The sequence below is a fragment of the Astatotilapia calliptera genome, chromosome 14, assembly GCF_900246225.1.
Source record: "Astatotilapia calliptera chromosome 14, fAstCal1.2, whole genome shotgun sequence".
Lineage (NCBI taxonomy): Eukaryota > Metazoa > Chordata > Actinopteri > Cichliformes > Cichlidae > Astatotilapia > Astatotilapia calliptera.
Window position 1 is genome coordinate 22,707,945 of NC_039315.1, and position 25,768 is coordinate 22,733,712.

Genomic DNA, 25,768 nt, shown 5'->3' on the forward strand with positions numbered 1-25,768 from the left:
ACATACATCTTGCTTGTGTTTCCAGCTGTTTGTAAATCCATTGATTAGATCAAGTGTTGGACTTAATGCATCAGGTTACCTAGTTCAAATGAAGATTGAGACATTTTTCATAGTGCACATTTGAGGTATATGTTTTTTTATTTCCCCCCAAAAAATTATTAATTTAACACAAGTTAGTGGGCTCATACTGAGCTTTGAGGACAGAGACTAAGTATCGATCCAATACCAATATCAGCACTACCAAAACGATCAATATTTTGATCGATCCACCCACCTCTAATCGATCTAGAATGCATTGCTTTCCTGTAGTATGTCTTCAAAGAAAATCCCTGATGATGACCAGACACATGACAGGTTTTCATAAAAAGGAAAAGAGATTTTCAGAGACACTTTGTGTGCATGACCTATCCACAGAAGCACACAACATACCATCAGAAGGTATATTTGAAAAGCAAACAGAGTCAATAAATAAATAAAACAATTTAAAGGTTTCCTCGGCCTTGGTTAGTGGCAGAGAGGTCAAACAACTCTTTATTCACACATTGTTGTTATACAGTCTGGATGCAAGCAATAAATTAAGTCTTTCAGAGGAAGAACATTTATTATAATCAAGTTCACTCTCCTTCCGTTTCTTGATCTCCAATTACGTTTCAGGGTTTAAGGTTAAATCTGTTAAGAAAATAAATAAAAACAAAGCTGCAAACACACAGTAATGAGGAACTGCTGTGAGGAAGTTGGTTACACAGCTGCATTGCTGATGTCGTGCTCACTGACGTGTCAGTCTTGAGTGTTTTTGAGTTGCAGAAAGGCGTCAGTGCAGCTTACAGCGGTCGTGTCCTCCCACGCTATCCTCCCATCCTCCTCCCTCTTCCTCTCTTAATCCACCCTTCCCTCTTGTTCTCCTCACTGGACATCAATAGTCATGCCATAGTCTGGGCTGCTGGCGAACTGGATCTTACCATCGGTTTCCTGCTCTTCAAACACTATGACCTATGACAAGTCAAAAACATTGCATACCGGCTTATTTGAGGTCATTAAAGTACAGTAAGTGTGGGTGTTTAAGAACTAATGTCAACATACGCACACTAAGAGAGGAGAAAACAGGGAGAAAGAGCAGAAATAAAGTTGCAGAGTTGAACAAAACAGATGACTGAAAACTGCAGCGTATGACCGCCAATATGTTTTGTCATATTAGTGGAGCTCATATAAAATAGCATGTGCATATTATATTATATTATATTATATTATATTATATTATAAATAGTGGAGAAAAATCTAAAAAAATGTTGTAGAGAAGGGAGAAAAACTGCATAGAACTAAATAAATACACAGATAGCACACATTCACTGGCCACTATGTTATGGACGACTTGCTAGTATCAGGTTGGACCCCCTTTGCCTTCAAAACGGCCTGAATTATTCATGGCACAGATTCAAGATAGTGATGGAAACATTCCTGATTGATGTTGGTCCATGCTGACATGATAGGATGATGTGCTGCAGATTTGCCAGCTAAATCTTCATGATGTCAATAAACACATCCCAAAGATGCTCTACTGGACTAAGATCTGGTTACCGTGGAGCCCAGTTGAGAACAATAAACTCATTGTCACATTAAAGAAACCAGTCTGAGATTACCTGAGTTTTTTGAGATGGTGTGTAATCCTGTTGGAAGCAGGCACCAAAGGATGGGTTCACTGTGGTAATAATAGGATGGCAACAATACTCAGGTAGGGCTGTGGCATTTAAACAATGCTCACTGTAAAAATATCCCCCACACCATGACGCCACCACCAGCAAATTGATACCACCACTGATACAAGACAGTGAGTCTTAAAGTTCTGACCCTGCCATGAATGCTGTGGCAGAAACCAGGACTTGGCAGAGCAGAAAACATTTTTCTAATCTTCTTCTATTTTTCAATTTTGTTGCATCTGTACAAACTGTAGCCCTTGTTTCTTGCTCTCAGCTAACAAGAGTGGGAGCCGGTGTGGTCATTTGGTGCTTTAACCGATCAGCTTCAATAAATGATGAACTGTCCTTTCAGAGATGCTCTTCTGCACGCCTCGATTGTTATGAGTGGTTATTCGAGTTTAGCGATTCTCCTCTGATGTCCTCTGATGTCCTGCATCAGAAAAGAAAACTACTGCTCACTGTATAATTGATCTTATTTTCAGACCATTCGCTGTAAACCCTACAGATGTTTGTGTGGAAAGATCACAGTGTAAGCGGTTTCTGATAAAAATTCAGATCAGCCTGTCTGGCACCAACAACCATGAAGTCACTTAAATCACCTTTTTCCCTCATTCTGACTCAGTTTCAACTGCACCAGGTCGTCTTCACTAGGTCTCTTGACTCTAGCTAAAGTGTGTAAAACAGACTTTAAACAGATTTTCTAAACGGTAAGCACATGTGTTTCTGGAGAAGAGACAGTACCTGGTTGTCACCCCTGTGAAGCCAGGGTCCTGGGACATAGAGAGTTTGCTGAGGACCAGTGGACCAGTAACGTCCCAGATTCTTGCCATTGATGAACACAACACCTTTGCTCCAACCCTGTGAACACAACCAGTTCCCCATTACAGTGCGTAACGATATTAAAATATTAAAAGAAAAAAACATGTTCCCGACTACCAATAGTAGGTGGACTTACTCATGCCTTACTGAACATCCTTTTCTCCTAAAAACCTCTTTAGAAATTGTCCGATCTCACTAGCAGAGCGAAAGAATAATATCATTGTGTAAATTTGCCCACTGAATTATAAACGAGTCAGCATGCAATCAAGCCATTTATCTGAGCATGTTTTACAGATGTGTATTAACTATGAAATAAAGACTAATTCATTAAATCAACATTCATGACAGTAATTAGAAAACCAAAAGTCAAAGTCGATTATCACTCCCCAAAATGAAATTCAGTAAAAGCTGATCTCCTAACAGATGTCTGCTCTAAACTGAATTTCTAGCTTGATGTCAGAATTCGTAACAGATTAGAGGAGAGATCCCCCTGATAACACGGTGACGACAGCTTTAGATTGTTTATGTGAAACTTCTGTGTTTCTGTCATCTAGAAGAATCAAAACTCGAAATTCATGCAAAATAAACATCAAGAAAAAATACTTTTAAATTTGAATTTGTGTCAAAAAAAACAAACACCACTCAAATCTGTGAAGTTAGTGAGGATATCATTTCTAATGATGTTTTCCCATTTTGTACAATGGTGAAATCAACTGAATCACTCACAGGGAGTTTGATGAAGGTGTCTTGAGGTGAGCCGTTCACATAGAGTCTGCTGTGGAAAAACCCTGGGAAGGAGGGCTGATGGCGCATGGACATCCAGTGACCTGCACTCTCCAGTCTGTGAAGAATGAATAAAAAGTACAAATGTGAGTTATGTGATATAAATCTGACTTAAAAAAAATCACTTTTAGCAGGCCTGTTTGTCCGCCAGCAGCATATCACGTCCTTCATACAACATTTATTTTGCTAGCAGTGGAATATGCAGATGTATTTACACACTTCACTTTTTTAACAAGTAAGTGAATTCAAAAGGTTACAGTGATATAAGACCAGAATTTCTTCTCCGGGTAGGAATCTGCAGCTTTCATTGGTACAATGCTTTAGGACTTGACATTTTCAGCGCGGTGCTGAGGTAAGAAATTTTATTTTGAAGCTATACAGCGAGAAATACACTAGATTTGCAATTAAAATGTTACTAGGAAAAAATAAAGACCTCTAACAGGCTGACAGAGTAACCCTAGTGTTCATTAGCAATGAGAAAAACTAAATAAATAAATTGCAGTGTGGGGTACAAATGTGGAGCACAAATATGGCAATATGAGAGGGGATTCTAATAATGCAATCATGAGGGAAAAGCATTTGGTCCATGCAGAGTGCCACCTCCTGCAAAATGGCCTTTTAATGTTTGACTGTAGTGTTGTGCTTCCATGTATAGAAACCACCAGACCCGATGACCATAATGGCATTGATGGCACATTCAAGGTAGGTAGGTCATAGCATCAAAAAACTGCAAGCTGAACTCTCTGAAAATAACACAGATCAGTTTCCACTGCAGAGCTATGTTCAGTTCTTGCATTTGTGTGGCCTGCCCTTGAAGGTAAAAGCCTCAAAGAACATTTCCAGAAAAACAGCAAACATACTGCAGTATTCAATGCCTGCTCTGTTTATCCATGCTAGTCCATTTCTACCCTCAGTGCCTCTTTGTCTTTGCAGTAATTTTGATGTTTTGGAGCTCTTGTAAGACCTAGGATGAAAAGGAAGGACACTCAGGACACAGGTATGAAGGGGATAAATTATCACCCAGCTCAGTTTATTCTTTAACAGAACATATTTATGCTCATTCAGCAGGTCTGCTAATTTATCCAGATAAAGCTTATACTTATGCAAGAAGCCTGGAGAACTATTTTTGAAGACTACTTAAAGAATCTATAGAAAAACTTGTCTAAGAGAGTTCAGGCTGTGTCAAAGAATAAAGGTAGTCATACCAAATATTGACTTTTAAGCTTCTAACAAACTTCTAACAAAATATAAAGAAATCAGGGTTGGTGCAAGACTTTTACATAGTACTGTATGTTTTTAATGACATTTTGTTGTGTGTTCAACACTTATCTATGACATGGTTGTCCTTGGGCATGGAATTGGCATTTTATATATTGACTTGCCTTTAGAGCCACTAAGTGCTACTAACTCATTGGACCACCACATATTGGGTTAAAGTATTAAAAAGTACAATTGATGTTTAAAGAGAGCAGAGTGAGGTGGGAACTCATTTTTGTGACTGACCCTCTTGGTTATGCATTTCTGCCAGTTCTTTTCTCGGTGTGCAAAATCTAGGGAGGGAAATATTGAAATCAAGTGTGCAAATATATTTACTAACATTTCCTAAACAGAATTTACTGCAAAGCGTGGCGATACTTAACTCCAAAAAAAGAATGTCTTATTCTTTGGTCCTGAAATGGTGCCAATTATTGCTGCACTTAGGAGCCACCTCAGAGGTGTAAGGGTCCGTGCTAGAAGAGAGAGACACTTCTCCACTCGTGCCAATTTATTTGGAACATCGGACAAAGATGTGATTAAAAACATATCATTTACAAAGTTTGCTCAATGAACTCAGAGATGACCTGGAACCTCCAACCTGAAGGAGTCACAAGATACCAGTGACAACCAAACTTCCAGTTTTTGCCAGCAGATTCTTTTCAACATATTGCGAGTGCTATCTCACAACCTGCAACTGGTTCCAACAGGAAAGTACGGCAGAACGGCGAGAACAGAGGGATGACAATGTTGACTTTGAACCCTACAATTTAACCGTAGAATTTTGAACTTATCATTTCAGGACCATGGAAAGTGCAAGTAGTTTTCACAGTGCTCAGTGTGCCATTAAATCTGCAAACCTGTTGTTTTTACTAAACAAATCCATCTCTCAAACCCATCCCTTGCAGTTATTGGCAGATTTAACATGTCTTATTGAAATCAAGTGACTGTGTTTAGAAAACAGCACAACTTTTGTACATCACTTGTAAAACTAACCCCGCCTGTCAGCGTTATTTGTGGATTATGCTCACACTTTATTTTTGCCCCATTTAGTAAATCTGGTCCTTAATGCTTTTAACTGAAGATGTTTTTGATGTTTTTTTTGTTTTGCATTCTGGCATCATCTCCCCACTATCAGGATGGTGATAAGCAGGATTATTACTAAATGGATTGGATAAGAAAAGGCAAGTTTAAAGACGGGGAAACACAAACGTTGGTGGGGAAACTGAATAATAACTGACACATACAAACCTGTTTACAAAGGCAGGCTTCATATCCAGACTGTGAATATTGAAGTCTCGGAGGGTGTGCTCGTTTAGCAGAATATCGCCAACAAGACCTGAAAGGTGAGTCAAAGCTGCTTCAGTTTCTTTATGGATCTTAAAACAATGTTAATGAGTTTCTCTAAGGGTCTCAAATAAAAGGAAAAGATTTCAAGGCAAGACTCGTCTGACTGGAATGTCTGCAGAGCCATCTGTTTGTTAAACTGCTTGCACCTTTGCGCTGTTCATCCAGGGTTTTTCCATAATTCACTCTTCCACAGTTCTCCACCAGTAAGCCCAGAGTTCTTTTTCCCTTCAGTGGGAAAATACATAAAACATTAAGGGGCATTAATAGAAGAACAGCAGCATTAGCACACAAAAAAATCCATTCAGTTGTTTTGATTTTAGCAACTCATCAAGGCTGATGTGTGTCTACTGTTTTCTGTAAGGCTCAAGGTGACTTTCTCATTTGTTAGGATAAACACTTGTTTGAAAATTTGCTGTTGGCTTAATACTGGGACCCAGCTGCCAAAAAAAACACCCAGCAGCATCCCCTGAAGCTTTCAGATGCTGCATTCTGTTAAATATTTACAACTTTATTCTTTTCAAACAGCCAACTGTGTCACATTTTCACAGAGAAGGACAGACAGACTCAAAAGTTACCTTCCCATCAGGTACAGCAAGTTCTTGCACCGTATAGTCCAAAACGCCTACAAAATGTTTATCCACAAAAACCTGGGGAAAAGAAGGAAAGTTGAACATAGATGTTTTTGTCTTTCACTGCATTCAATCTTTCCTGAGAACTGCCCACTAATACCAGACCAAATGGTCGCAGCCTTGACTTGTAATCCACAAGTACGCTGATCAGGAAATCGCAGCTTTCTAGGTCCAAATGTTGTCACAAAGACTGTGGATGGACTGTGTGTGTGTCTGTCTTCCTGTCCTTACCAGAGCTCTGTCTCTGACATTGTTCTGCGACTTGAGAGCTCCGCCACTGGTGATGGTGGTCTCATAGAGCGTGTAGCCATATGACTGACCATTGTTATTGTTCACGGGGAGATTCTCCATGTTCACCGGCCTCTCCGACTTGAAAGGCTACAAGATATGCATAAGACAGGTATTTTAACACACAGCATAAATACATATATATACAGTTTGTGTGTGAAATTCGGATTTTTAAAAATATGAATGAATAAAATACAAGATAACCTCTCTCAATACAGATTTGATAAGTCTTCCACTTGCAATATGACCTGATGTTAGTGTTTACCATTAACATTGGAGCTTTCCTATCTGCTGCTCTTTTATTCGGCAACAATCTCCTACCCTTGGGAGGCGCATTATCTACCTTTCACGAGACAATAACCACTCCCTGCTATGACACGATTAACCACATACCTCCAAATGCACAGATACAATATCAAGCTCAGACAACCCACTCAGCAGCTCTGGAGCGGCTGGAGAGAAAACATGCTTTTTAAACAAGGGTGTGCGGCTGGACAGGGGCACAGTAATTGCCGTCTCACAGGAAAGCAAATTATTGCGATGGGGAGTGAATAATTAATGTTGTAAGCAACTGCCAGACCTGCTACATCTGCTCTGAATATAAATGCCATTGAAGAACGAGGCGTAAATGGCTAAATTAGACTGGTAGACATGAAAATAAGCAGAAATGACAACACCACCTTAAAAGGTTGGTTGGTGTTTAACCTTAATTGTTTTCTTCTTCCTCCTCTTTAGCAAAGGGACATTTGTTTTTTTGTGCGTGTGTGTCGCATTCGGGCTTTTATTTCCACAACAATCTCTACAGTCATGAAGCTGCACACGGCTGATTTCTGCTGCTCCCCGAGCAGGCCGCCGGTGTAGTTAGGAGAAAATGTCTTGCTCCGAGCGCTGTTGTTCATGTTCTCGTTCAGACTTCTCACAATAGCAATTCACCAGAATCATTTAAAATTAGCCGGGTGTCAGGGGTTGACATTTGTAAAAGCACAGTAAGAGAGAAATGAGACACTGGCAGACCGACTCAGAGTTTCAAAGACGTGCGCACGGGTGAGAGTCTCTGAGCAGACTAACACACCGAGCACCGTTTACTCGCTTTATTTATAAGGCAAAATGGGTTACATAGTACTTCCTCTTTCAACTGAAGAGGGGAGAGCTCAGGCATTGTCTTAGCTATCTAACTTCTGCACACAAACTGAAAAACAACGACACAGCAGTATTCATGCTTATCTGACATCGCAGACACTGAAGTAAAGAATGCATGTATATATCCTGTCTTTGTCAAACATCCCACACACTTAAGCAAGGAATACATTGTGTTCTTTTCAACAGTAAGCTTTACCGTGTGAAAATATATAAACACTTGATTATAAGGCATACTTGTTTCTACTTGATTATACTTTAATGATTTAACTAAAATAAAAATTCTCTTAACACCGGGACACGTGCCTTGTGTGATAATGCTTTGTTTTTGGATCATTTAAAAGATGAGACACAAAAAAATGCTCAACTAAAGATGCATATAAACAAACCCCAAAGAGCACAGATGATTAATTTGACAAACTATAGCTAAAGTTCCTTATCATTTATCTTTTTATTATTATCATTAGGAGTTAGAAAAGCCAGAAAAGTGGCTACAAAAGTTAACAAAGGTAACAACCAAAGGCTAACAGTAAATTGTCTGTGAGCTTGGTTGAATTTCTTATGTATTCTCTCTGTAAACAACCTTGCAGCTTTGCTACACCGTGCAGATGAGCGTTGCTTCGTGAGACGCTGTTATTGTTTATTAATGCGTTCCCCATATTTTGGCACTCGCACTGCGGCTGTAGCTTACCTTGTCAGTGAAGCGCAGACTGTCCCACAGAGAGATGTGCTGCTGGATGACAGCGGGCTGGTATGCTCTCCGCTCATGAACAGGGGGCAGTTCAGGGAGAGGCTGAGCTGTGAAAACAAGGTGGGAAAAATAAGCATAGCCTGCAGTTTGGCTCTCTGTCCTTATCCTCTATTCACCACAAGGAGCTTTATTCTTTAGGGAGCTTTTGTAATTATAAAAGGAGTTTGCCTGCCTGTCAGAATTATCTGGACATGTTCTATACAGACGGGCGACGAATGAAATTCAAGTCTCTCTTAAGAAATTAACAAATATGTGGACCCTCTCACTGTAGTGGTCAAGGATTCAGCTTCTTCCTTTAGTTTGTCAGCTATTAAGAACAATTTTGAATACTGCTGCAAATACAAAGAAGATCTGTTACATCTGGCATGTGAATGATACACTGAAATAGAGAAAAGGTTGCTGGACATCCTCCTAGATTATTAAACCACGACCTCGTACAAGACTTTCATTCTCCAGCCTTTAGATGCTGTCCCTGAAAAACTGTTTGAGCCTCCTTGGATGAGCCACAAAAAGTCCTCAGCAGCATCCAGTTTGCATTCCAGTTTACAGTCTCTTTACAACGATTAGCAGTGGTTGCCCATGCCCTCTAACAGCTTTTAAAGGTGTTAAAGCACACAGTGGAAGAAGTTTCACATGGCCAAGTGGTAACAGCTGGAATAGCCAACACCTTTTCTCTAAATATCTCCCTCACTGCCTCAGCGGTGGATCAAATCTAACATAAGATGACTAAGAACACATACAGACACTAACTACAGACTTAAGGCCTGCCTTAAATTCAATAATTTAAGTGATTTAATGTACCGTTCTGTAAGTGTGTTCTGTTGTTTATAGCAGCGAAATAATACGAAATGCCCAAAGAATATAAAATCATAGGCTTGTTTTAAGAGCCATGAACCTTGACAGAGTTCGGGCAGTCAAAGGTAAATCTAAAAAAAAAACCACTCCAGGAAAAAGACACAGCTCTGACACAACGTACATGATGACAACCAAACAATAAAAACATATCAAGTTGATCTAATTAAGGAATTAGGTCATGTGTTCGCAGCTGCCGAGAAGAACACAGAGCAGTTTCAGACTCTCATATCCGGGCCATTGCTCATGCTCAGCAGACTACAAACCATAAGGATGAATCACGCACAGGCAGCCTTTCAAACTATCTTCAATCACCACGGTGTTGAGCAAATTATTAGCTTGTTGTGCTGAATTCAATCCCAGATTGCCGAAAGCTAGCCATAGCCACAGAACACTTGAGACTCCTGCACCCGACCGCAAAACCCTTGTTTTACAAAGAGGGAAAACTGCCTAACCAATAAACGTGAGGGGATTGAGATGAGCAGTAATTGAGGGTCATTGACTTGGACACATTTCTGCCACACATGCACAAACCCTCAGACACACACACAAAAACATATCTGTAATCCATGCTTGTAATCATATGCAAAGTGATCCTGCTTTAGCCAACAGAGAACAGGTTCTACAAGGAGAATTTACTAAAGAGGGCGATGGAAGAAAAAGGAGGGAAAGAAGGAGCGATAGAAGATCTGGGAGCCCGTCTCGCCAGCAACGCACAACACTCACTGTGGTAGTGGCTGAATAAATTCCTCAGAAGATGGTACTTGTTGGTGTAATCCCCAGCCTCGGATAATGGAGCATCGTAATCTGAAAGATAATGCGCTATCAGAACATAGGCTCGGGAGGCAGAGAGGGAGGCAGAGATGCCTCTTACTGTGGCAGATGCTTTCACTGTGCGCCCCTATCAAACATCTCGAGGCAGCAGCGGGCCGAGACATATTGCACTTTATCTTGACAGAAAATGGAGGCTTTGTGAGGCAAAAAAGGTAAAAAGGCATTGGGAGAAATAAACACAAGTATGAGGGGCTGCTGAAGGTCAGAGGTGGCCTTGCCTACTGTGGAGCTTGTTTTTTTTAGAATTCTCCTCCTTTCTGAAGAACAAGGTCATTACAATGTTAAGTACCCTAGAGGAGGATATAAAACCCATTGTACCATCTTTAATTTACATTCCCGTGCATTTATTAGGTAATGAATTCATCTGTGTGCTCTGCATATTTATAAGTTTCAGGTCAGATGCTGCTGAGTAGAGATAGCACCATCTACAGACGTCTCAAACATCCTTATCATATTTTTTTATCTACCAAACAACCTCCCATTTGTTTCAATGTAACAAGCTGACAGAATGAGACTATGTTTCCAATGAGTTATTATCTACATGACGCATGCAAATTTTAGCCTATTGTTGTGCAAAATCCGTGGGCTTTGATAAGTGTCACTAATTACGAATATGTGCCTGTGTTGAATCCTTGCAGCAGGGGCAAGTTAAAGCCTGACCAGCCAGCCATGTATAACTTCATTTTCCTTCCAGCTCTAGCAGAGAGGTTTGTTTATTCAAATGTCAGGAAATACTGGCCAGTGTGCTTTAGAAGCTCACGAAAGACAAACTGATTCGTTCCACATACCGTAGCTTGTTACCATGGGTTCAGGTGCCGGTAGTCCAACAGCAAAGGCCCCACTCATGAAGCCAAAATTTGTCCCCCCGTGGAACATGTAAAGGTTGATGGACATGTCCAGCTTAAGGATTTCGGTCACCACAGGTATCATTTCTGTCGAGAAAACCAAAATAAGGTTTAATTTAGCTGAAAGTTTCCCATATGACCAATGAGTGAAGCAGGGAATAACAAACAGGACTTTAAGTCACAAAAGGGGGAAAACAAATCCACACAGACTCGAATTTAATGAGCTAGAGCGGCTGTTTTAATACCCCTATTGCCCTCAGTGTCACTTTAACTGAAACACAAACCACAAATCCTATTACAGGAAACTATAATTTATTACGGGGCAATGCTCACACCCAAAAAATGGCCTATTTTCTTGCACAAATAAGCTTAATATATTTTGTAATGAACGTGGCTAAGAAGGTAATTAAGAATTTAAATTGAATTTTAGTAGTGTAACTGGACTGAGTTTAATGATTCTAATCAAGAGGCGTTAGCCTTTTTGAATAACAATCAGGCTAGGCGAGCAGTAGAGCTGGACTCGGCTGGTTTCATGGTGGCAGAACTCACTGTGACCAACTGCTGGGTGTGCTGCAGTCTGCAGAGCACTGAACTGTCAAGGACATGAATCCCCCTCTGAATATTTCAGTGTTCATTTCATTGCTGTGACAGTTTCTGCGTGGTGAGGGTTTTTCTTTCTCCCCATTTTCCTTTTCAGAGCATTTTTTTTTTTGTTAAGATGCGGATGGCTGCTAGGAATGACAAGAGCAAAAAGGAGGCTTGAGGCACTGCAATCTTTTCAAGAAATAAGATGTTTCCAAGAGCACTAAGGATGATGATGCCATAGTGTCTGACTGCCATTAATCTCAACAATTGTGAAATAGGTGCTATCATTTACGTCATGACTGTGCATTAGACTATAAATAACACACACAACAGCAGCATATGGAGCATGCTATACAGCTGATATGTGGGGTACAATGTAGAGTTAAAGAGAGAATTCTTAGATTAAAAGACATGAAGATTTGCTGTTTTATACAACCCTGTTAAACATACATACACATATATACATATACACACATATATACATGTATACACATATATATTTCTGTACATTTGTGTATATATATCAGCAAATAGCTAATATATCAGTCAGGCCTGGGTAAAATATAAATAATAATACAATGTAATGATTTTTTAACCAATATAAACCATTATTTAATTTAAAACAGTACAAAGATAAGATATGAAATGATGAAAATAAGAAACTGCATTGCTTTATGAAACTGTACTGCACAAACTTGTTTATCCCAAAATACATAGGAAAACTCCATTAGTATTTACTTTTTCTGCCACTATATACTTTTGCTCCATTGCAATTTAATCTATTTCTATTTTTTTTTATTCAAGTGCAACAATAAACCATTGTAATATGTACAAGTTACATTTAAATTAAATAAGTGAATTGCTATTTCTATACTTTTCCTGTGTTTGCTATAATTTCACATAAAAGTGTCAGAGATTGCAAATATAAAAAAGATTCCACAGGAATTTTGTCATTTTTGGCAAGGTCTCATTTGAAAAGAGATTTTAATTGCAAAGACAAAGATAAAATCAAAATTAAATAAATAAGTAAATGTCCTTTGCTCTTAAGCAGGCAGATATTGCATGAAACATGCATCACGTTATTTCTCATACAAAATACAAACCAGTATAGCAACACTATGGGAAACCCATGATGATGTCTTCCCACCAACAGAAATGTAGTGCACAACACTTGATCTGTATCAGTGTTTTTGTATCCGTTTATCTTTTGTGAGGCTGCAGGAAATACAGATGGGAACTCCTCCACCTCAGTTCAATAAAAATCAGTGAAGCATATCTTTGAACAATTCTGCAATTAAGAGCATGGTACACAGCCTCTGGTCTGTGATACTTGGCTTACAATCAACCAAGCATTAAAGCTATATAAATCTCTAACAAAGCCATCAAACAAGTAAGAAATGACCATATGCTAAGCTGTATACCCCAGCTGCACTGTGTGGGCTCAGCGCCTTCTTTGAAGAAACATGGCGTTAGACACTGTCTTACACTCAGCCTGAAGAAAGGCTCACACAGCTCCCATGGCAGTGAGTTTGTCCTTACACAGTCTTTCCTCTGGCATAGACACTGTTTTATACTCAGCTAAAAGGTTTGTCTTAAACCTCTCTTACCCTACGGCACTGTGACTCTGTCTTACTCTCAAGACAGCCTGTTTTACTTTCACTGATTTTGTAGTAGCTTGCAGCACCAAACCTGTCTTGCTCTTGCCTCAAATTATCCACCACTATCGACCGTCTGTAAAAAAAAAAAAAGTTTCACCCACAACAAAGAATCCATCTGCAGTAATCCTAACTTACGCTCATTCGAACCCCACACGCTCATCATGGATCCTGAATCTCTATTAAAGAAAACATGTTTTTTACATTTGTAAAAATAAAGCACGTCTTACCTTCAGCAGTGTAAACATGGTGGAGCCCGCCCCAGAGATCAAACCAGCCAGACCAGTACTCCATCACCATTTTAGGTTTCTGAGGCTAGTAAAGAAAACATGTTTTAGTGTAACTACTCAACCAGTAAAGCAACTGATAGTTTGAACCTTTCAAATCCCTTTCATAGAAAACAGTTTCAGTTTGTTTTACCAGGATTGTCTAATTATTGCAGAGAGCAATGCTAACTAAGTGTGGTCATGAGTCTGATTATATCAGAAAACTCCAAAATCTATCAACATGAATTTAACTAATTTAGTGGCAAGAAAGACTTACTTGTATTTGTTCCAGATACTTGATTTCATCTGGGTCCAGTTTTTGAAAATTGATGGTTTCCAGAGCTGCAAACAAAAAAAAGACACATATTATGTTAAATAAGGCACAATATTAAACCACTCTTCAGAGAGGTATTAGTCATTCAACCATGAATTGGTAGTATCTGAATGAAACTAAATGATCCTTTAGTTGGTAAAGACAGGAAAGGCAGGAAATTGTTCTGATAAAAGACTGTGAACATACAATACTGCGCAAAAGTCTTGAGCTTAGCACTTAGCACTAATTGGAATCACTCAAGCATAAAAAAGGCACCTAACTCAAGGGAGATGTGTATACATGTAACAGAATACTTAGCAAAGAGAACATTTTAAATTGTATCTTTAGGCAATTTGTTACCAGCAGCCTGTTGTAGAAACACATAATTTGTTCCAATTTATTTAGCTGAATCTATGAAAACTGCCAAAGATAACAGTCTGAAAGGCATAAAACAGTATTTCTGCTCTAACAATGTGATTCCCAAAGAACAAACAGCCAAGAATTTGTCATATCTCAGCAAACAATTTTGAGGAAACTGGACAAGTGAATTATCTGCAGCTGTAGATAATCTTAAATCGAGTGTAGCTCCAGCGGTAGAGCACGTCATCCATTAATTAGAAGGTTAGTGGTTTGATCCCTGGCTGCTCCAGTTTGCATGCCAAAGTATTCCTGGATAGAAAGTTAGACAGAAAGCACTTGGGTGTAGCGGGGGAAATAAACGTTTGTATGAATAGGTAAAAGAGGCACGTTGCATAAAGTTCCCCGAGTGCTTGAGTAGAGTAGAAAACTGCTATAGAAGAACCTGTCCATTTAGCAGATTAACAGTATCCTTTAGAAAGTCGTCTCACTTCAAAGCTCATAACCTGTGAGATGCAGCTGACCTCTCAGGGGATCAATCTACTGTTCACCAAAACGTGATCAGAAATGGTCTCAGTGAAAGGGTGACTGTCAAGAAACCATTTGCAAGGATGAGAAACAGGGAGAAAAGGCTGAGCTCTGCCATATTACACGACAACAATTACCCTATCAGTCATGGACAAACCTCCCAAAAGCCGCAAGCTCAACATTATTGAAGCAGTGTGAGATCATCTTGACAGAGAACAGAACAAAAGGCAGCCAACATTCAAAGAAGAGCTTTGAATGTCCTTCAAGAAATCTGGAGAATTATTCCTGAAGACTACTTCAAAAAAGCTTGTCTGTGGGAGTCTATGAGTGTCTGTGTTGAAAAAAGAAGGTGGCCACAAACTGAAACTCTGTGTTAGCCTTTATTTTGTATTTCCAGTAATGCTTGCACATAGTTTAAACTGTTTTTCCCATTTTCCTAACAAAATAGAAAGAAATGAGAGGTAGCTTGAGACTTTTGCACAGTACTTTTTGAAAAATTATTAGAAATACATTTAAATATTTTAAGTGATGGTGGATGCTGGTTTCTAATTATATGAATACTACACACCGGAATATATCAGTAATACCAAGTATCAATCAAAATGCTTTAGCACTGCAGTAAAAACCAACAGTACATAATGGTTACTAATTAATATGAATTCAAAAACATTTCTGGTATGACACTAAGATTTGGTTCTGCATTGTAGTTGTGCAACACTGGCGTGCACTTATTTCAGACGTTTTTGCCGTTGTGCATAAAAAAGAGACACGCCAGCCAACATATTGTAGAATGTGTGTGTGATTGATTGGCCATTTGTGCATACAGCAGCTTGTTTGTCTGCCAGCCAATCTGACAATACCTCCTTTCACTCCTCCAAGCTTCAGCCCGTCCTTGTTGTCTGAGGTCAGCAGCAGCTCTGTGATACCCCTTGACAATAGCGCCTGTAAAGATCGGAGGGTGGGGGTATTATAGAGGAAACTAAACAAAACCAAAATTATATATTACCGTATATTTTTGAATATATATATATATATATATATATTAGGGGTGCAACGATACACAAAATTCACGGTTCGGTTCGGTTCGATACTTTGGTGTCACGGTTCGATATTTTTTCGATACAAAAAAATGTTCATGCCTTTTTAATTTGTCATTTATTAAAATTATAAATATATATTTTAACTCAAAAGTACAGTTTTTAAATTTAACCCTAACCCTTGTGCGTGTTTTTTATTTTGACAGCGAATGCGCACCTGCGGACCACTTATGTGCAGCCCTGGTTATTTAGCTCGTCATATTGCAGCCACAGAAATTCTTTTGTCCATGAAACCATAAAGCTGCACTTTCTTTTTGCCTCATAGTCTGATTTGTCATAACTTCTCCGTTTTGTGGTAAGCTTTTCTTTGGCTGTCACTTCTTCACCCTGACCTGTCTTATTTGGCTCAGCAGAACTGAAATGCTTTTACACGCTCACTCACATAAGCTCAGCGATTCTCTGCGCGATCAACCTCTCACATGTTTAAGCTGCAGGAGATTTCACTTGTCATGTTTGCATAGTAAGCTAACGATTAATAAGACGATGTCAGAGGAATTGGTGCACAAATTATCATCACTCACAGATCAGTGCTGTCACTCTCTATACACAGTTCGCACGATTGCAAAGTGAAAGCAAAAAAACAAGCGCAAATTCAAACGCGACTTCAATATGTCACATATTGACAGTGGCTCACCGATGCCAATGACATAATTACCCAGCTACTTTTCTGAAAGAATGCAAAAGCATTGACATATATTTTTCCTACAATAGCCCGATGGGCAGGGAAGAGAAAGATTTTGGTAGCCCGACTGAAAAAAATCGCTAGCTCCGGGACGTCGGGCTAGCGATATTGCAAGCCCTGTATCTGATTGAGGAATCACTCATCTTTGGAAAAGAGAGTTTATTACAGAGAAATGGCTCTTTCCAAAATAAAAGCTATACTATCCGCTTCTTCTGGGCTATATTCTCAGCAGCATAAGGAGAATCATGTGCTAACAGCTGTCTAAATGACTCGGCTAAAGTTAGTAGCATGCTTGCTTTTTTTTGTCTGCTTCCACTTGTCTTTGCACTACGATAATGTCGGCGTAAATGTGCAGTCATATTCGTTGTGTTCCCACTAGTGCTTTCAGGTTAATCTCCAGAGGTGGGACCAAGTCATTGTTTTGCAAGTCTCAAGTAAGTCTCAAGTCTTTATCCTCAAGTCTCAAGTCAAGTCTCAAGTAATGTCAGGCAAGTCAGAGTCGAGTCTCAAGTCACTGGTGTAAAAGTCCGAGTCAAGTCACAAGTCTGAAATTTTGAATTTCAAGTCCTTTCGAGTCTTTAAAAAAAAAAAAACAACGAAAAAATAATGTTGCAGTTATATGCTAAATGTAAATATTAGACCATGTAATTTTAAAATCTGTGTTTTTCTCAACACATGACAAAATAGTGAACTTAGAAAATATACACAAATTGTGAAATTGCACCTCTTTAAAATGCAGCTCAATTAAACCTAGCTCCAAGAATAATTTTCACCGACAGTTCTGAGATACGCTGCATGTTATTCTTGGATGCGGTTGTAGGACCGGCTTTAAAATCGCATGACAAAAATATCATACACATTAAAAAAAACTGTATCACCAACGTAGCCTGGACAACATTTGCTAGTTAGATGAAGTCAGCTATCTCATCTTAGCATATTTATATGCATATTTATAATCATACGGTTCTTGGAGTGAGTGCATACACTCATGAAGTTTAGTAACTTCAGGTCACTGCAACAAGCCCAGGTACAGTTTACCGACGGATGGGTGCAGGACCTTGAAATGCACCGTGTAGAAAGTAAAGACCATCGTACGTATCATAAGTTTACCAGTCTCACAAATCGTCATCATAAATACACATTCCTTAACCGTTTATTAATAGGACCTTTGAGCTCAACGGTAATTAATTAGTAGTGGAAATAATTTCTGGTAGCATCACAGAAATGTAGCAGTGACAATAATATTGTATGCTGTAATCGTACTGGGCAATTAGTGATACAAAACAACTGTTTTATCCTGTGAATAAAAGTATATGTTTTTGTCAATGTACCATAATAACAGAAGGGAAACGCAATATTGTGTCAGGACAATTCACTATTTATGCACAATAAATAAAGGAGCATAGCGCGACAATTTCTGTTCAGCGCCAGACTTACTTGTAACCTATATCACCAATTATGTTAAGAAAAATGACGTATTAACTACTACAAAACTCTGACCTTCGTGTAAATGCTTGGAGCAGACTAACCTGTGAGCTGGAGTGTTCTGGGACGTTATATTTGATCTTTGAATGGCTGCAATCCAGGCCATCCATCGCCTCTTTGTTACTTCGGAAACATGGCTCGAACAATTTCTCTTCAACGACGTAATCCGATAACAACCGATCTCTTTACCCGTCGGCTTCCCGTGGCTGTCATGCGACCGGCTATTGCAGTTAATAATACAACAGCTTCTTGACATTTTTGTGTTTCTTTTTATCGCTGTGATTTCAATTGAAAGCCTGCGTGCGCTAGTACCTCTTGCCACGAGTTCCCAGAATCCTTTGCGGTTCTACCCGTGAATGACGTCACATTTTCAATCTCTATATAATATGCATGTTAAATTTTATATTTGGGGTAAAATATCAAGTCTTTTCAAGTAAACCGGTTCAAGTCCAATTCAAGTCCCAAGTCATTGGTGTAAAAGTCCAAGTCAAGTCACAAGTCTTAGAACATTTTTTCAAGTCAAGTCTAAAGTCATAAAATTAATGACTCGAGTCTGACTCGAGTCCAAGTCATGTGACTCGAGTCCACACCTCTGTTAATCTCGTTGAAATGACCTTAACGCCACAACATGGCAAATCTCCATTAACGAGCTACCGCCGATCGCTCCGTGCATGGGGCTAGACGGCCAACACGTTAACGAGCTAACTGCGCTAACACACTAGTTCCCACCCATGTAATTGAGCATTGCATGGCACATCCAACATACTGTTTTACTTTAGTCCATGACTTGCTTACCTTCAGGGTCATACGTCACATGAAAACCAAAATAATTCCAAACGCCAGATCTGAATGAGGGTCAATTTGCCTGTTGCAAGTAGAGCTTAACTTCTGTCTCGCTAGCTTGCCCTGCGCTCTTCCTTCTGACTATGCTGTCTGTGTTGAGCGCTCAGTGGATCTGCGCTTGACAGTGCAGCCTAGGCGGAGTAGTCGAACACAGATTCACTGAGCGCTCAACACAGACAGCATCGTCAGAAGGAAAGTTGATAAAATAAATTACAAATGTTGTATTGTTCGATACATATGCGTACCGAACCGAAAGCACTGTATCGAACGGTTCAATATCGATACGAATATCGTTGCACCCCTAATATATATATATATATATATATATATATATATATATATATATAGTAAATAAGTGCAAACCTATTTATTGATAGTTCTTTATTAACTACCTCCTTACCTCCTTGATGAAGGGCATGTAATTTTCATCTGTAGCATAGGAGCCATATTCATTCTCCACTTGAACTGCTATAATCGGGCCACCCTTGGAGTACTGTGCAGCAATTAGCCATATATTAGGACATACAGTATGACTTGACACAAGTTCTTTCTCGTTCCTATCCTCAGCATAGTTAAAATGGAAAAAAAAAATTGAGATATGAAAGCTTTAGTGTTCAGTGATGCACGGAGCTGATAAAAAAAATAAGGCTGTGAACACAAGATAAGCAACTCAAGAGTGTCTGGTAACCACTGTAAGCCTTGCTAAAACTGTTTACCACGTTCTTAATGGCAGCCGGGCCCTGCACAGCATTTCAGGACGTTGTAATGAAAATATTGATGTAGCGATTGAGGTTATAAAAGTGTCATCATCTTACAATTGCTGTATCACATTGGAGTCATGATTGCTTTTTAAACTGTGTGCTTACTGAATTTAAAAGAAAATCTATTAAATTTGTATGTGACATCTGTTTGTTATTTCTCTTACACCATAGTACTTTGGTGTAAGTCATTTTTCTCAGCCCCCCTCGCAACTGGAACATTAATAAGCATGTTTCACTTATAAAGGTCAGGACCTCTACATTTTCAGTAAACTCATAGAAAACTACCTGATGTGGGACGACTTTCTTTATGACCTCATCAAAAAAGGAGTTGGCTGCATCGATGAATCCAGAGTAGGTTGTTCTCAGTTTCATCTGGGGATCCCTTAGCAGCCAGCTGAAAAGAAATCACAGCGCAAAGTGTTGTGATGCGATTTCACTTTACGATTTTAAAGACAGCTGCACCAAGCTGACCTAAGAATGGCTACCGTCAAGCAGAGGAAGTCATGCTTTAGTGCATTTTTCTGTCCCTCTCGCTCAGATTTGACAATTATCAAATAATTACCTCAACCTCACATTCCCAAAAGGAAAATACTGCTCTAAAAATACTACCTTATTCCTGCCAGCAATTATCTGATTATCTGTCTGAATCTATCGTGATTACAGAAGTAAATCAATTCATCTTTCAGGGAGATGTGCCTGTCAGATTGAATTATGGCTGTCGCCAATATATCTCTAAAAGTCTGCTGGTAGTCCTCAGTGACTTTCATTCGAGTAACAGCAGTGGCAAACTTACATGGCGTACTGCATATTGCTGTTTATTCTTAATAAGCCTATTGTACTGCAGGTGCAAACCTGTAAGGTGGGTCTTACAAACAAACAAAACAAAACAAAATAAACAAAAAAAAATATTTCCAGAAGAAATCAAGCAATTTTTGTCCTTGCACACTTAAAAAAAACTCAGATGACTTAATAATGAGGCAGTTCTTATATTTACTAAACAAATTTTGCCCTCTGCAAAGGAACCACTTGATAATAGAAGTTATAAAGTACTGTGCAAGAGTTTGTTTTGTTGGGAAAATGAAAAATGGCTGCAGCATTTAATTTAAACATCTACAAACATAAAAGGAAAGTCTTCAGGAGTAGTTCTTCATGCTTCTTGAAGGACATCCAAAACACTTATTTAGATGTTCTAGATGTTGTTCTGTTCTCTGTTAAGATATTGAGGTCTGGGCTAAAGGGAAGGCCAATCCATGACTGACAGCGACTATGTGTTTGTTCATCAAGTTATGCTTTTACTGGATCAACAGTGTGTTTGAGATCATTTTCATGCTAACAAATGAAGCTGCAGGCAACCAGATACTGTCCAGATGGTGTTACACAGTGGATGAAAATCTGACAGTACTTTTCTCCGTGCATAATTTCATTCATTTGTGTCAAGATCTCCAACACTACTACTGGAAGAATGCAGCTTTACACCATGACAGAGCCTCCACTGTGTTTTGCAGATGACTGCTGACACTCACTGTTGCACCTCTCTCCCAACCTCCTTCATACATATTGATAACATTTTAACCAAAAATGTCATACTTGCATTCTTCAATCCATCAGACCTGTTTGCCGACTGATTTTCAGTCCAGTTCTTGAGCAATTTGGCTAGCCTCGGTTTTTTCTCTACATTTCCCTTCCTAACGAATGGCTTCCTGTCAGCATCTGTTCCACTGAGACCATTTCTAATGAGGCTAATAGTTCTTTGAAATCACCTGTAAAACAACTCACAATGAAATACTATTCCATGCCTGTGAAAGTGCCTAAAAATACAATTTAAAATTGGTTCTTTGGTAAATTCTTTGTTATGAGTAAACACAACACTAGTCCATCAATTGAGCTATGGGCATTTTTACGCTTGAATCATTGAACTGAATCATTTAAACAAGCAGAAAAACTAAACAAAAAACATTCCTCTGAAAATGGTCAGGTACAAGAACTGCAGTGAAAATTAGTGAATGTCAATCTAAAACAATTCTCAACGCTCTTCTAAAAGTCTGGAGAACTATTGTTTAAGATCATTTTAAATATTACGAGGAAGTCTGCTTCCTTGGAGGCAAAATATAAAGAAATGATTTTGCACAGCACTGTAATCAAGTTAAACTGCTTAGCAATCTACTAGCTGTTTTACGCATCAGATTCCAGAGTAACTAATGCTTTAAGGCACTTACAAATTATGTATAAATATACAGTAACACTTGATTGCATATCTAAAATCTTTACCTGGGTAGTCCCCCTAAGTCCCACTCAGCACAGATGTAAGGCCCTGGTCGCAGAATCACCCAGAGGCCCAAGCTGGCTGCAAGACGTAGGTAGGCTCTAAGGAACGGATGTAAAATGAGCTGTCAGTGGGGGCCATTTATTATGAATAAAAGTCAATAAAGTATTTAAATGAATAATATATTTTCTCACTGTAAAATATTTTTCTTAACCTTCATCGTGTACTTTGAAAACAAAAAACAGATTTAACAGGTCAATGACATTATAATTAATAACTCAATCACTGACAGACAAAGTTCACTAATTGATTTAAAACATTTCTTATAACCTCAAATCACTCAAGGCTGGCAAACTCAAGTCTTTAGCAATATAACAGTGCCATCTGCAGGCGATCTTCTGAATTCCCTGAAAGCCTTCCCCTGCCTTCAGTCCTTACTCTAAATCTAGCTGATCCTCAAACTTGAAGACCCCCCGCTCTGGCTCGTGCAGGTTCCAAGGAACATATCTGAAAAAAGAAATTAAACTTTTTTAAATGCATACGTGTGCATTATTATGTGCATTATTTCAGCCGCAAACTCCTTACAGAAGTATGGGCAATGAATTTTCCGCTATGTGTTCAGACAGTCTTGAGTTGTAGTAGCTTACGTAGTCAGAGTATTAAGGCCACAGGCCTTCATCTTCAGCAGCCGGTCCTCCCAGTAAGCTCTTGGGACACGGAAGTAATGAATGGAGCCTCCCAAGATGAGGAAAGGTTTTCTCTCCAGAGTGAACTGAGAAGAGTTGGCTCTCAGGCCCTCCACACGGTTCATTCTTCTTGTTTCAGGGTGGTTCCTAAGAGGCAAAACTTTGAAACTGTGAAAGAACTCGCTGAACAAGAAAAGGAAAACTGCTAATATTTAAAATCTGTTGCAAGTTCGCGGAAATCTCCCTTACTGAAGCGCAGAGGTAATAGGTAGCTTGTATATCTTATCGTGGTGAGCATAAAAGGAAAGCCACACCTTTAGGGGTCAATGGTTAGTGTAAGCACTATATTGAAATACTGAGATTTTGTCTTTTGTCAGCTTGCAATAAAATGCTTATGGCTGATTATCTTGAGTTTGATTTTGAGTTCTGATCACTACTAGATTCACGAACCAGTTCTCTCATGTTTTACTGCGTCACCCTTGTTTTTACACTATTTAAAACCTATATTAATTTAAAAAATAGTACAACGGCAACATTGTACTATGTTTGGGTGGGAGGAGGGGAGGGTTGCATCAGTGTTACATCATCATAATTTCTTTTAGTAATTTAGTAAATGTCTGCAAACATTTAGTTTTTGCAGGTCTTGAAGGTCTTGGTTACTATATAACTTCAGCTGCTTCAGAGCTAATTTGTTATACTTTTAAATTCGTTATATTTTTAATGTGTTTAGTGGATATTTCCCCGCAGAATCATGCTGCTGTAATACGGCCAAAATGTCAAATACAAAATTATACAAAATTCCTCCATTTGAACAAAAGCAAAACAGAAATGATTCTACTTGGGCAACCCAAACGCATTAGACGGGTAAGACAGCACCACTGGACTCTTAGCCTCTTCCTGTCATCTGGTTGCAATGAACCTTGGTGTGATTCTTGACTGTGCATTAACATTTGATAAACTAATTAGCTGTTTTGTTAAGACATGCTTCGTTCAATCAGGTGAAGGCCTACCTCGCGCCACCTGACTTTGATTGTGTAATTTACCAGTTTATTACCTCTTGTCTCGATTATTGTAACTCTTTATATGTTGGCTCTAATCTTATTTCGTCATCTTCAAGTCGTTCAAAATGTAATGTGATGACATTACACCTGTACTGGTGTCCTTTACACGGGCGTGCAGTCCCTTTCAGGATCCAGTTTAAAATTTTATACTTGTTTTTAAGCGTCTCAGTGGTTTGATGCCTTTACTTAACATAACTTTTAAAACCCTAACAGAGCACTGAGGTCTAGAACCATCTGCTCTAGGACATTTCTAGATCCAGGCTTAAAAGCAGAGGCTACATAAATAAACTTTGACTTGACTTGACAAAATGTGGCATTGTCCTCGTGGAGGTTTTCCCAAACGAATATGTTGATTTGAATGGCAGATTATCACTTGGTTACCGGTGCCTTTGCAAGTGTGCAGGTTACCTATGGTTTGTGTAAGATTGTGAAAGCTTGTTTTTAAACTGGTTTCAAACAAGTTGGACAGTACCTCTTCTTTTTTATTGCAGAGGAAAGTGTCTATGTCATCTAAAAAGAATTTAAACAGTCAGCACATGTTTTCACCTCAGTCCATCTGAATTGAGCTCTGGCCCAGAGGACATCTTAAGGTTTCTGGAGGTGTTTTTGTTCATGTTTATCTTCCATTTGCACATGCAATGATAAACAGTGTTTCTCTGTTTCTGAGTTAAGTTTTTTATGCAGTGTTGCCTGAATGCCCAGAGATCACGTCCATTCAGCACTGGTTATCTGCATTTCCTCTTACATGTAGCTATTTCTCCTTATTGTGTTTAATCTTTTAGTGATGCTCAGATGATGAAATCCCCGCATGCTGGTATTGGAAATCTAGACGGACAAATGCTATTCTTCAGTTATTAAACTATTTTCTCTCATAACCTTTCAGAGAGTGGTGAACTTAGCCTCTCTGTGATGTTCTTATCGTCACTTTTCATACCTACTATTTCTACTGGCCTGTTACAGGGTTATCTAAGCAGCAGTTACATGCCTAATTTACATTTTACATAGCATCCCAACCTTACTGAAAAAAGCTGAATATATTTCAGCTGAATAACATCACACAAGTTTTACCTTATCCGTTTTTTTTCACATACTACAGTCTAAGAATAATAATTTTAATGTAAATCTCCAGCGTTTTGTTTTGTTTTTTTAATTCTCCAGGACTAGGCTTGAGTATAAAATGTGTGTGGGAAAAGTGGGCCAGTGAAAGACAAGTAGCTGTTACGTAGACACGTAGAGTCTAACAGGTGAGCCAGATACGCGTTCACAGGTGCCCTGGTCAGTCGCTGTGTAGCTGAGTTGAATACGGACCAGTAGCTCCAAGCACGATTCGTGGAGCTTAACAATCACAAACTGTAAACATTTCACGTATCAGTGTGCGAGATGTCTTCACGCACATAACTCTTAGTAAAAGTTAGTGACCGGTAAAAACAGCGCTGTATCAGTGTTTGCCTTACCTTGTAAAGCGATACATAATTATTCCCGCGGCAGCGACGCAAAGTAGAAGAAAATATCGTTGCTTCAAGGATAGACGAAGACCAATCACTGAGCTTTCCATTGGTATCAACAATACATTAATGACAGCACGCTGAACCTTATTGTGTTAACGCCTTTTAAAAGCCATATTTCCACAATTTAGTCTTCCGAGTCTCCTTCCAGCATGGAGCCTGACAGACGAGTCTTCTCAACTAAGGATATTGCTAGCTTAACGTAGTTTCGTGAAACCTGTGAAGAATTGAATGATACCGCCAGCATTCGTACTTCCGGAATTCATTATTAAAAACTAATGAATTCGCTATGGGTAATTCAAGTATTTTTTCTGATCGCGCTACAAAATAAAGCTTCTTATTCCCATGAGAAGCGAGCGTCCGAGTCCGAAAAGTCCAATGAAATAGTGATGGGTCGGTCGCGAACGAAATGGCTCTTAGAGCCGGTTCTTTGAAGTGAACGTTG

At 39.1% G+C, this 25,768-nt stretch overlaps 1 protein-coding gene across 1 annotated transcript; it reads right to left on the reverse strand.

Moving 5' to 3' along the window:
* Nucleotides 1-481: 481 nt before the first annotated feature.
* On the reverse strand, nucleotides 482-25,765 carry LOC113036544 (beta-galactosidase-1-like protein 2). The gene is made up of 19 exons (XM_026192955.1): nucleotides 25,273-25,765; nucleotides 22,719-22,904; nucleotides 22,510-22,578; nucleotides 22,077-22,172; nucleotides 20,094-20,202; nucleotides 19,448-19,540; nucleotides 15,801-15,882; nucleotides 14,020-14,084; nucleotides 13,707-13,791; nucleotides 11,180-11,323; nucleotides 10,284-10,364; nucleotides 8,646-8,752; nucleotides 6,761-6,907; nucleotides 6,476-6,547; nucleotides 6,047-6,125; nucleotides 5,802-5,889; nucleotides 3,240-3,354; nucleotides 2,436-2,552; nucleotides 482-990 (listed from the first exon to the last, which is right to left on the reverse strand). Exons 1-19 carry the CDS (start codon nucleotides 25,371-25,373, stop codon nucleotides 904-906), a joined length of 1,923 nt encoding a protein of 640 aa, XP_026048740.1. The 5' UTR covers nucleotides 25,374-25,765; the 3' UTR covers nucleotides 482-903.
* Nucleotides 25,766-25,768: the final 3 nt, after the last annotated feature.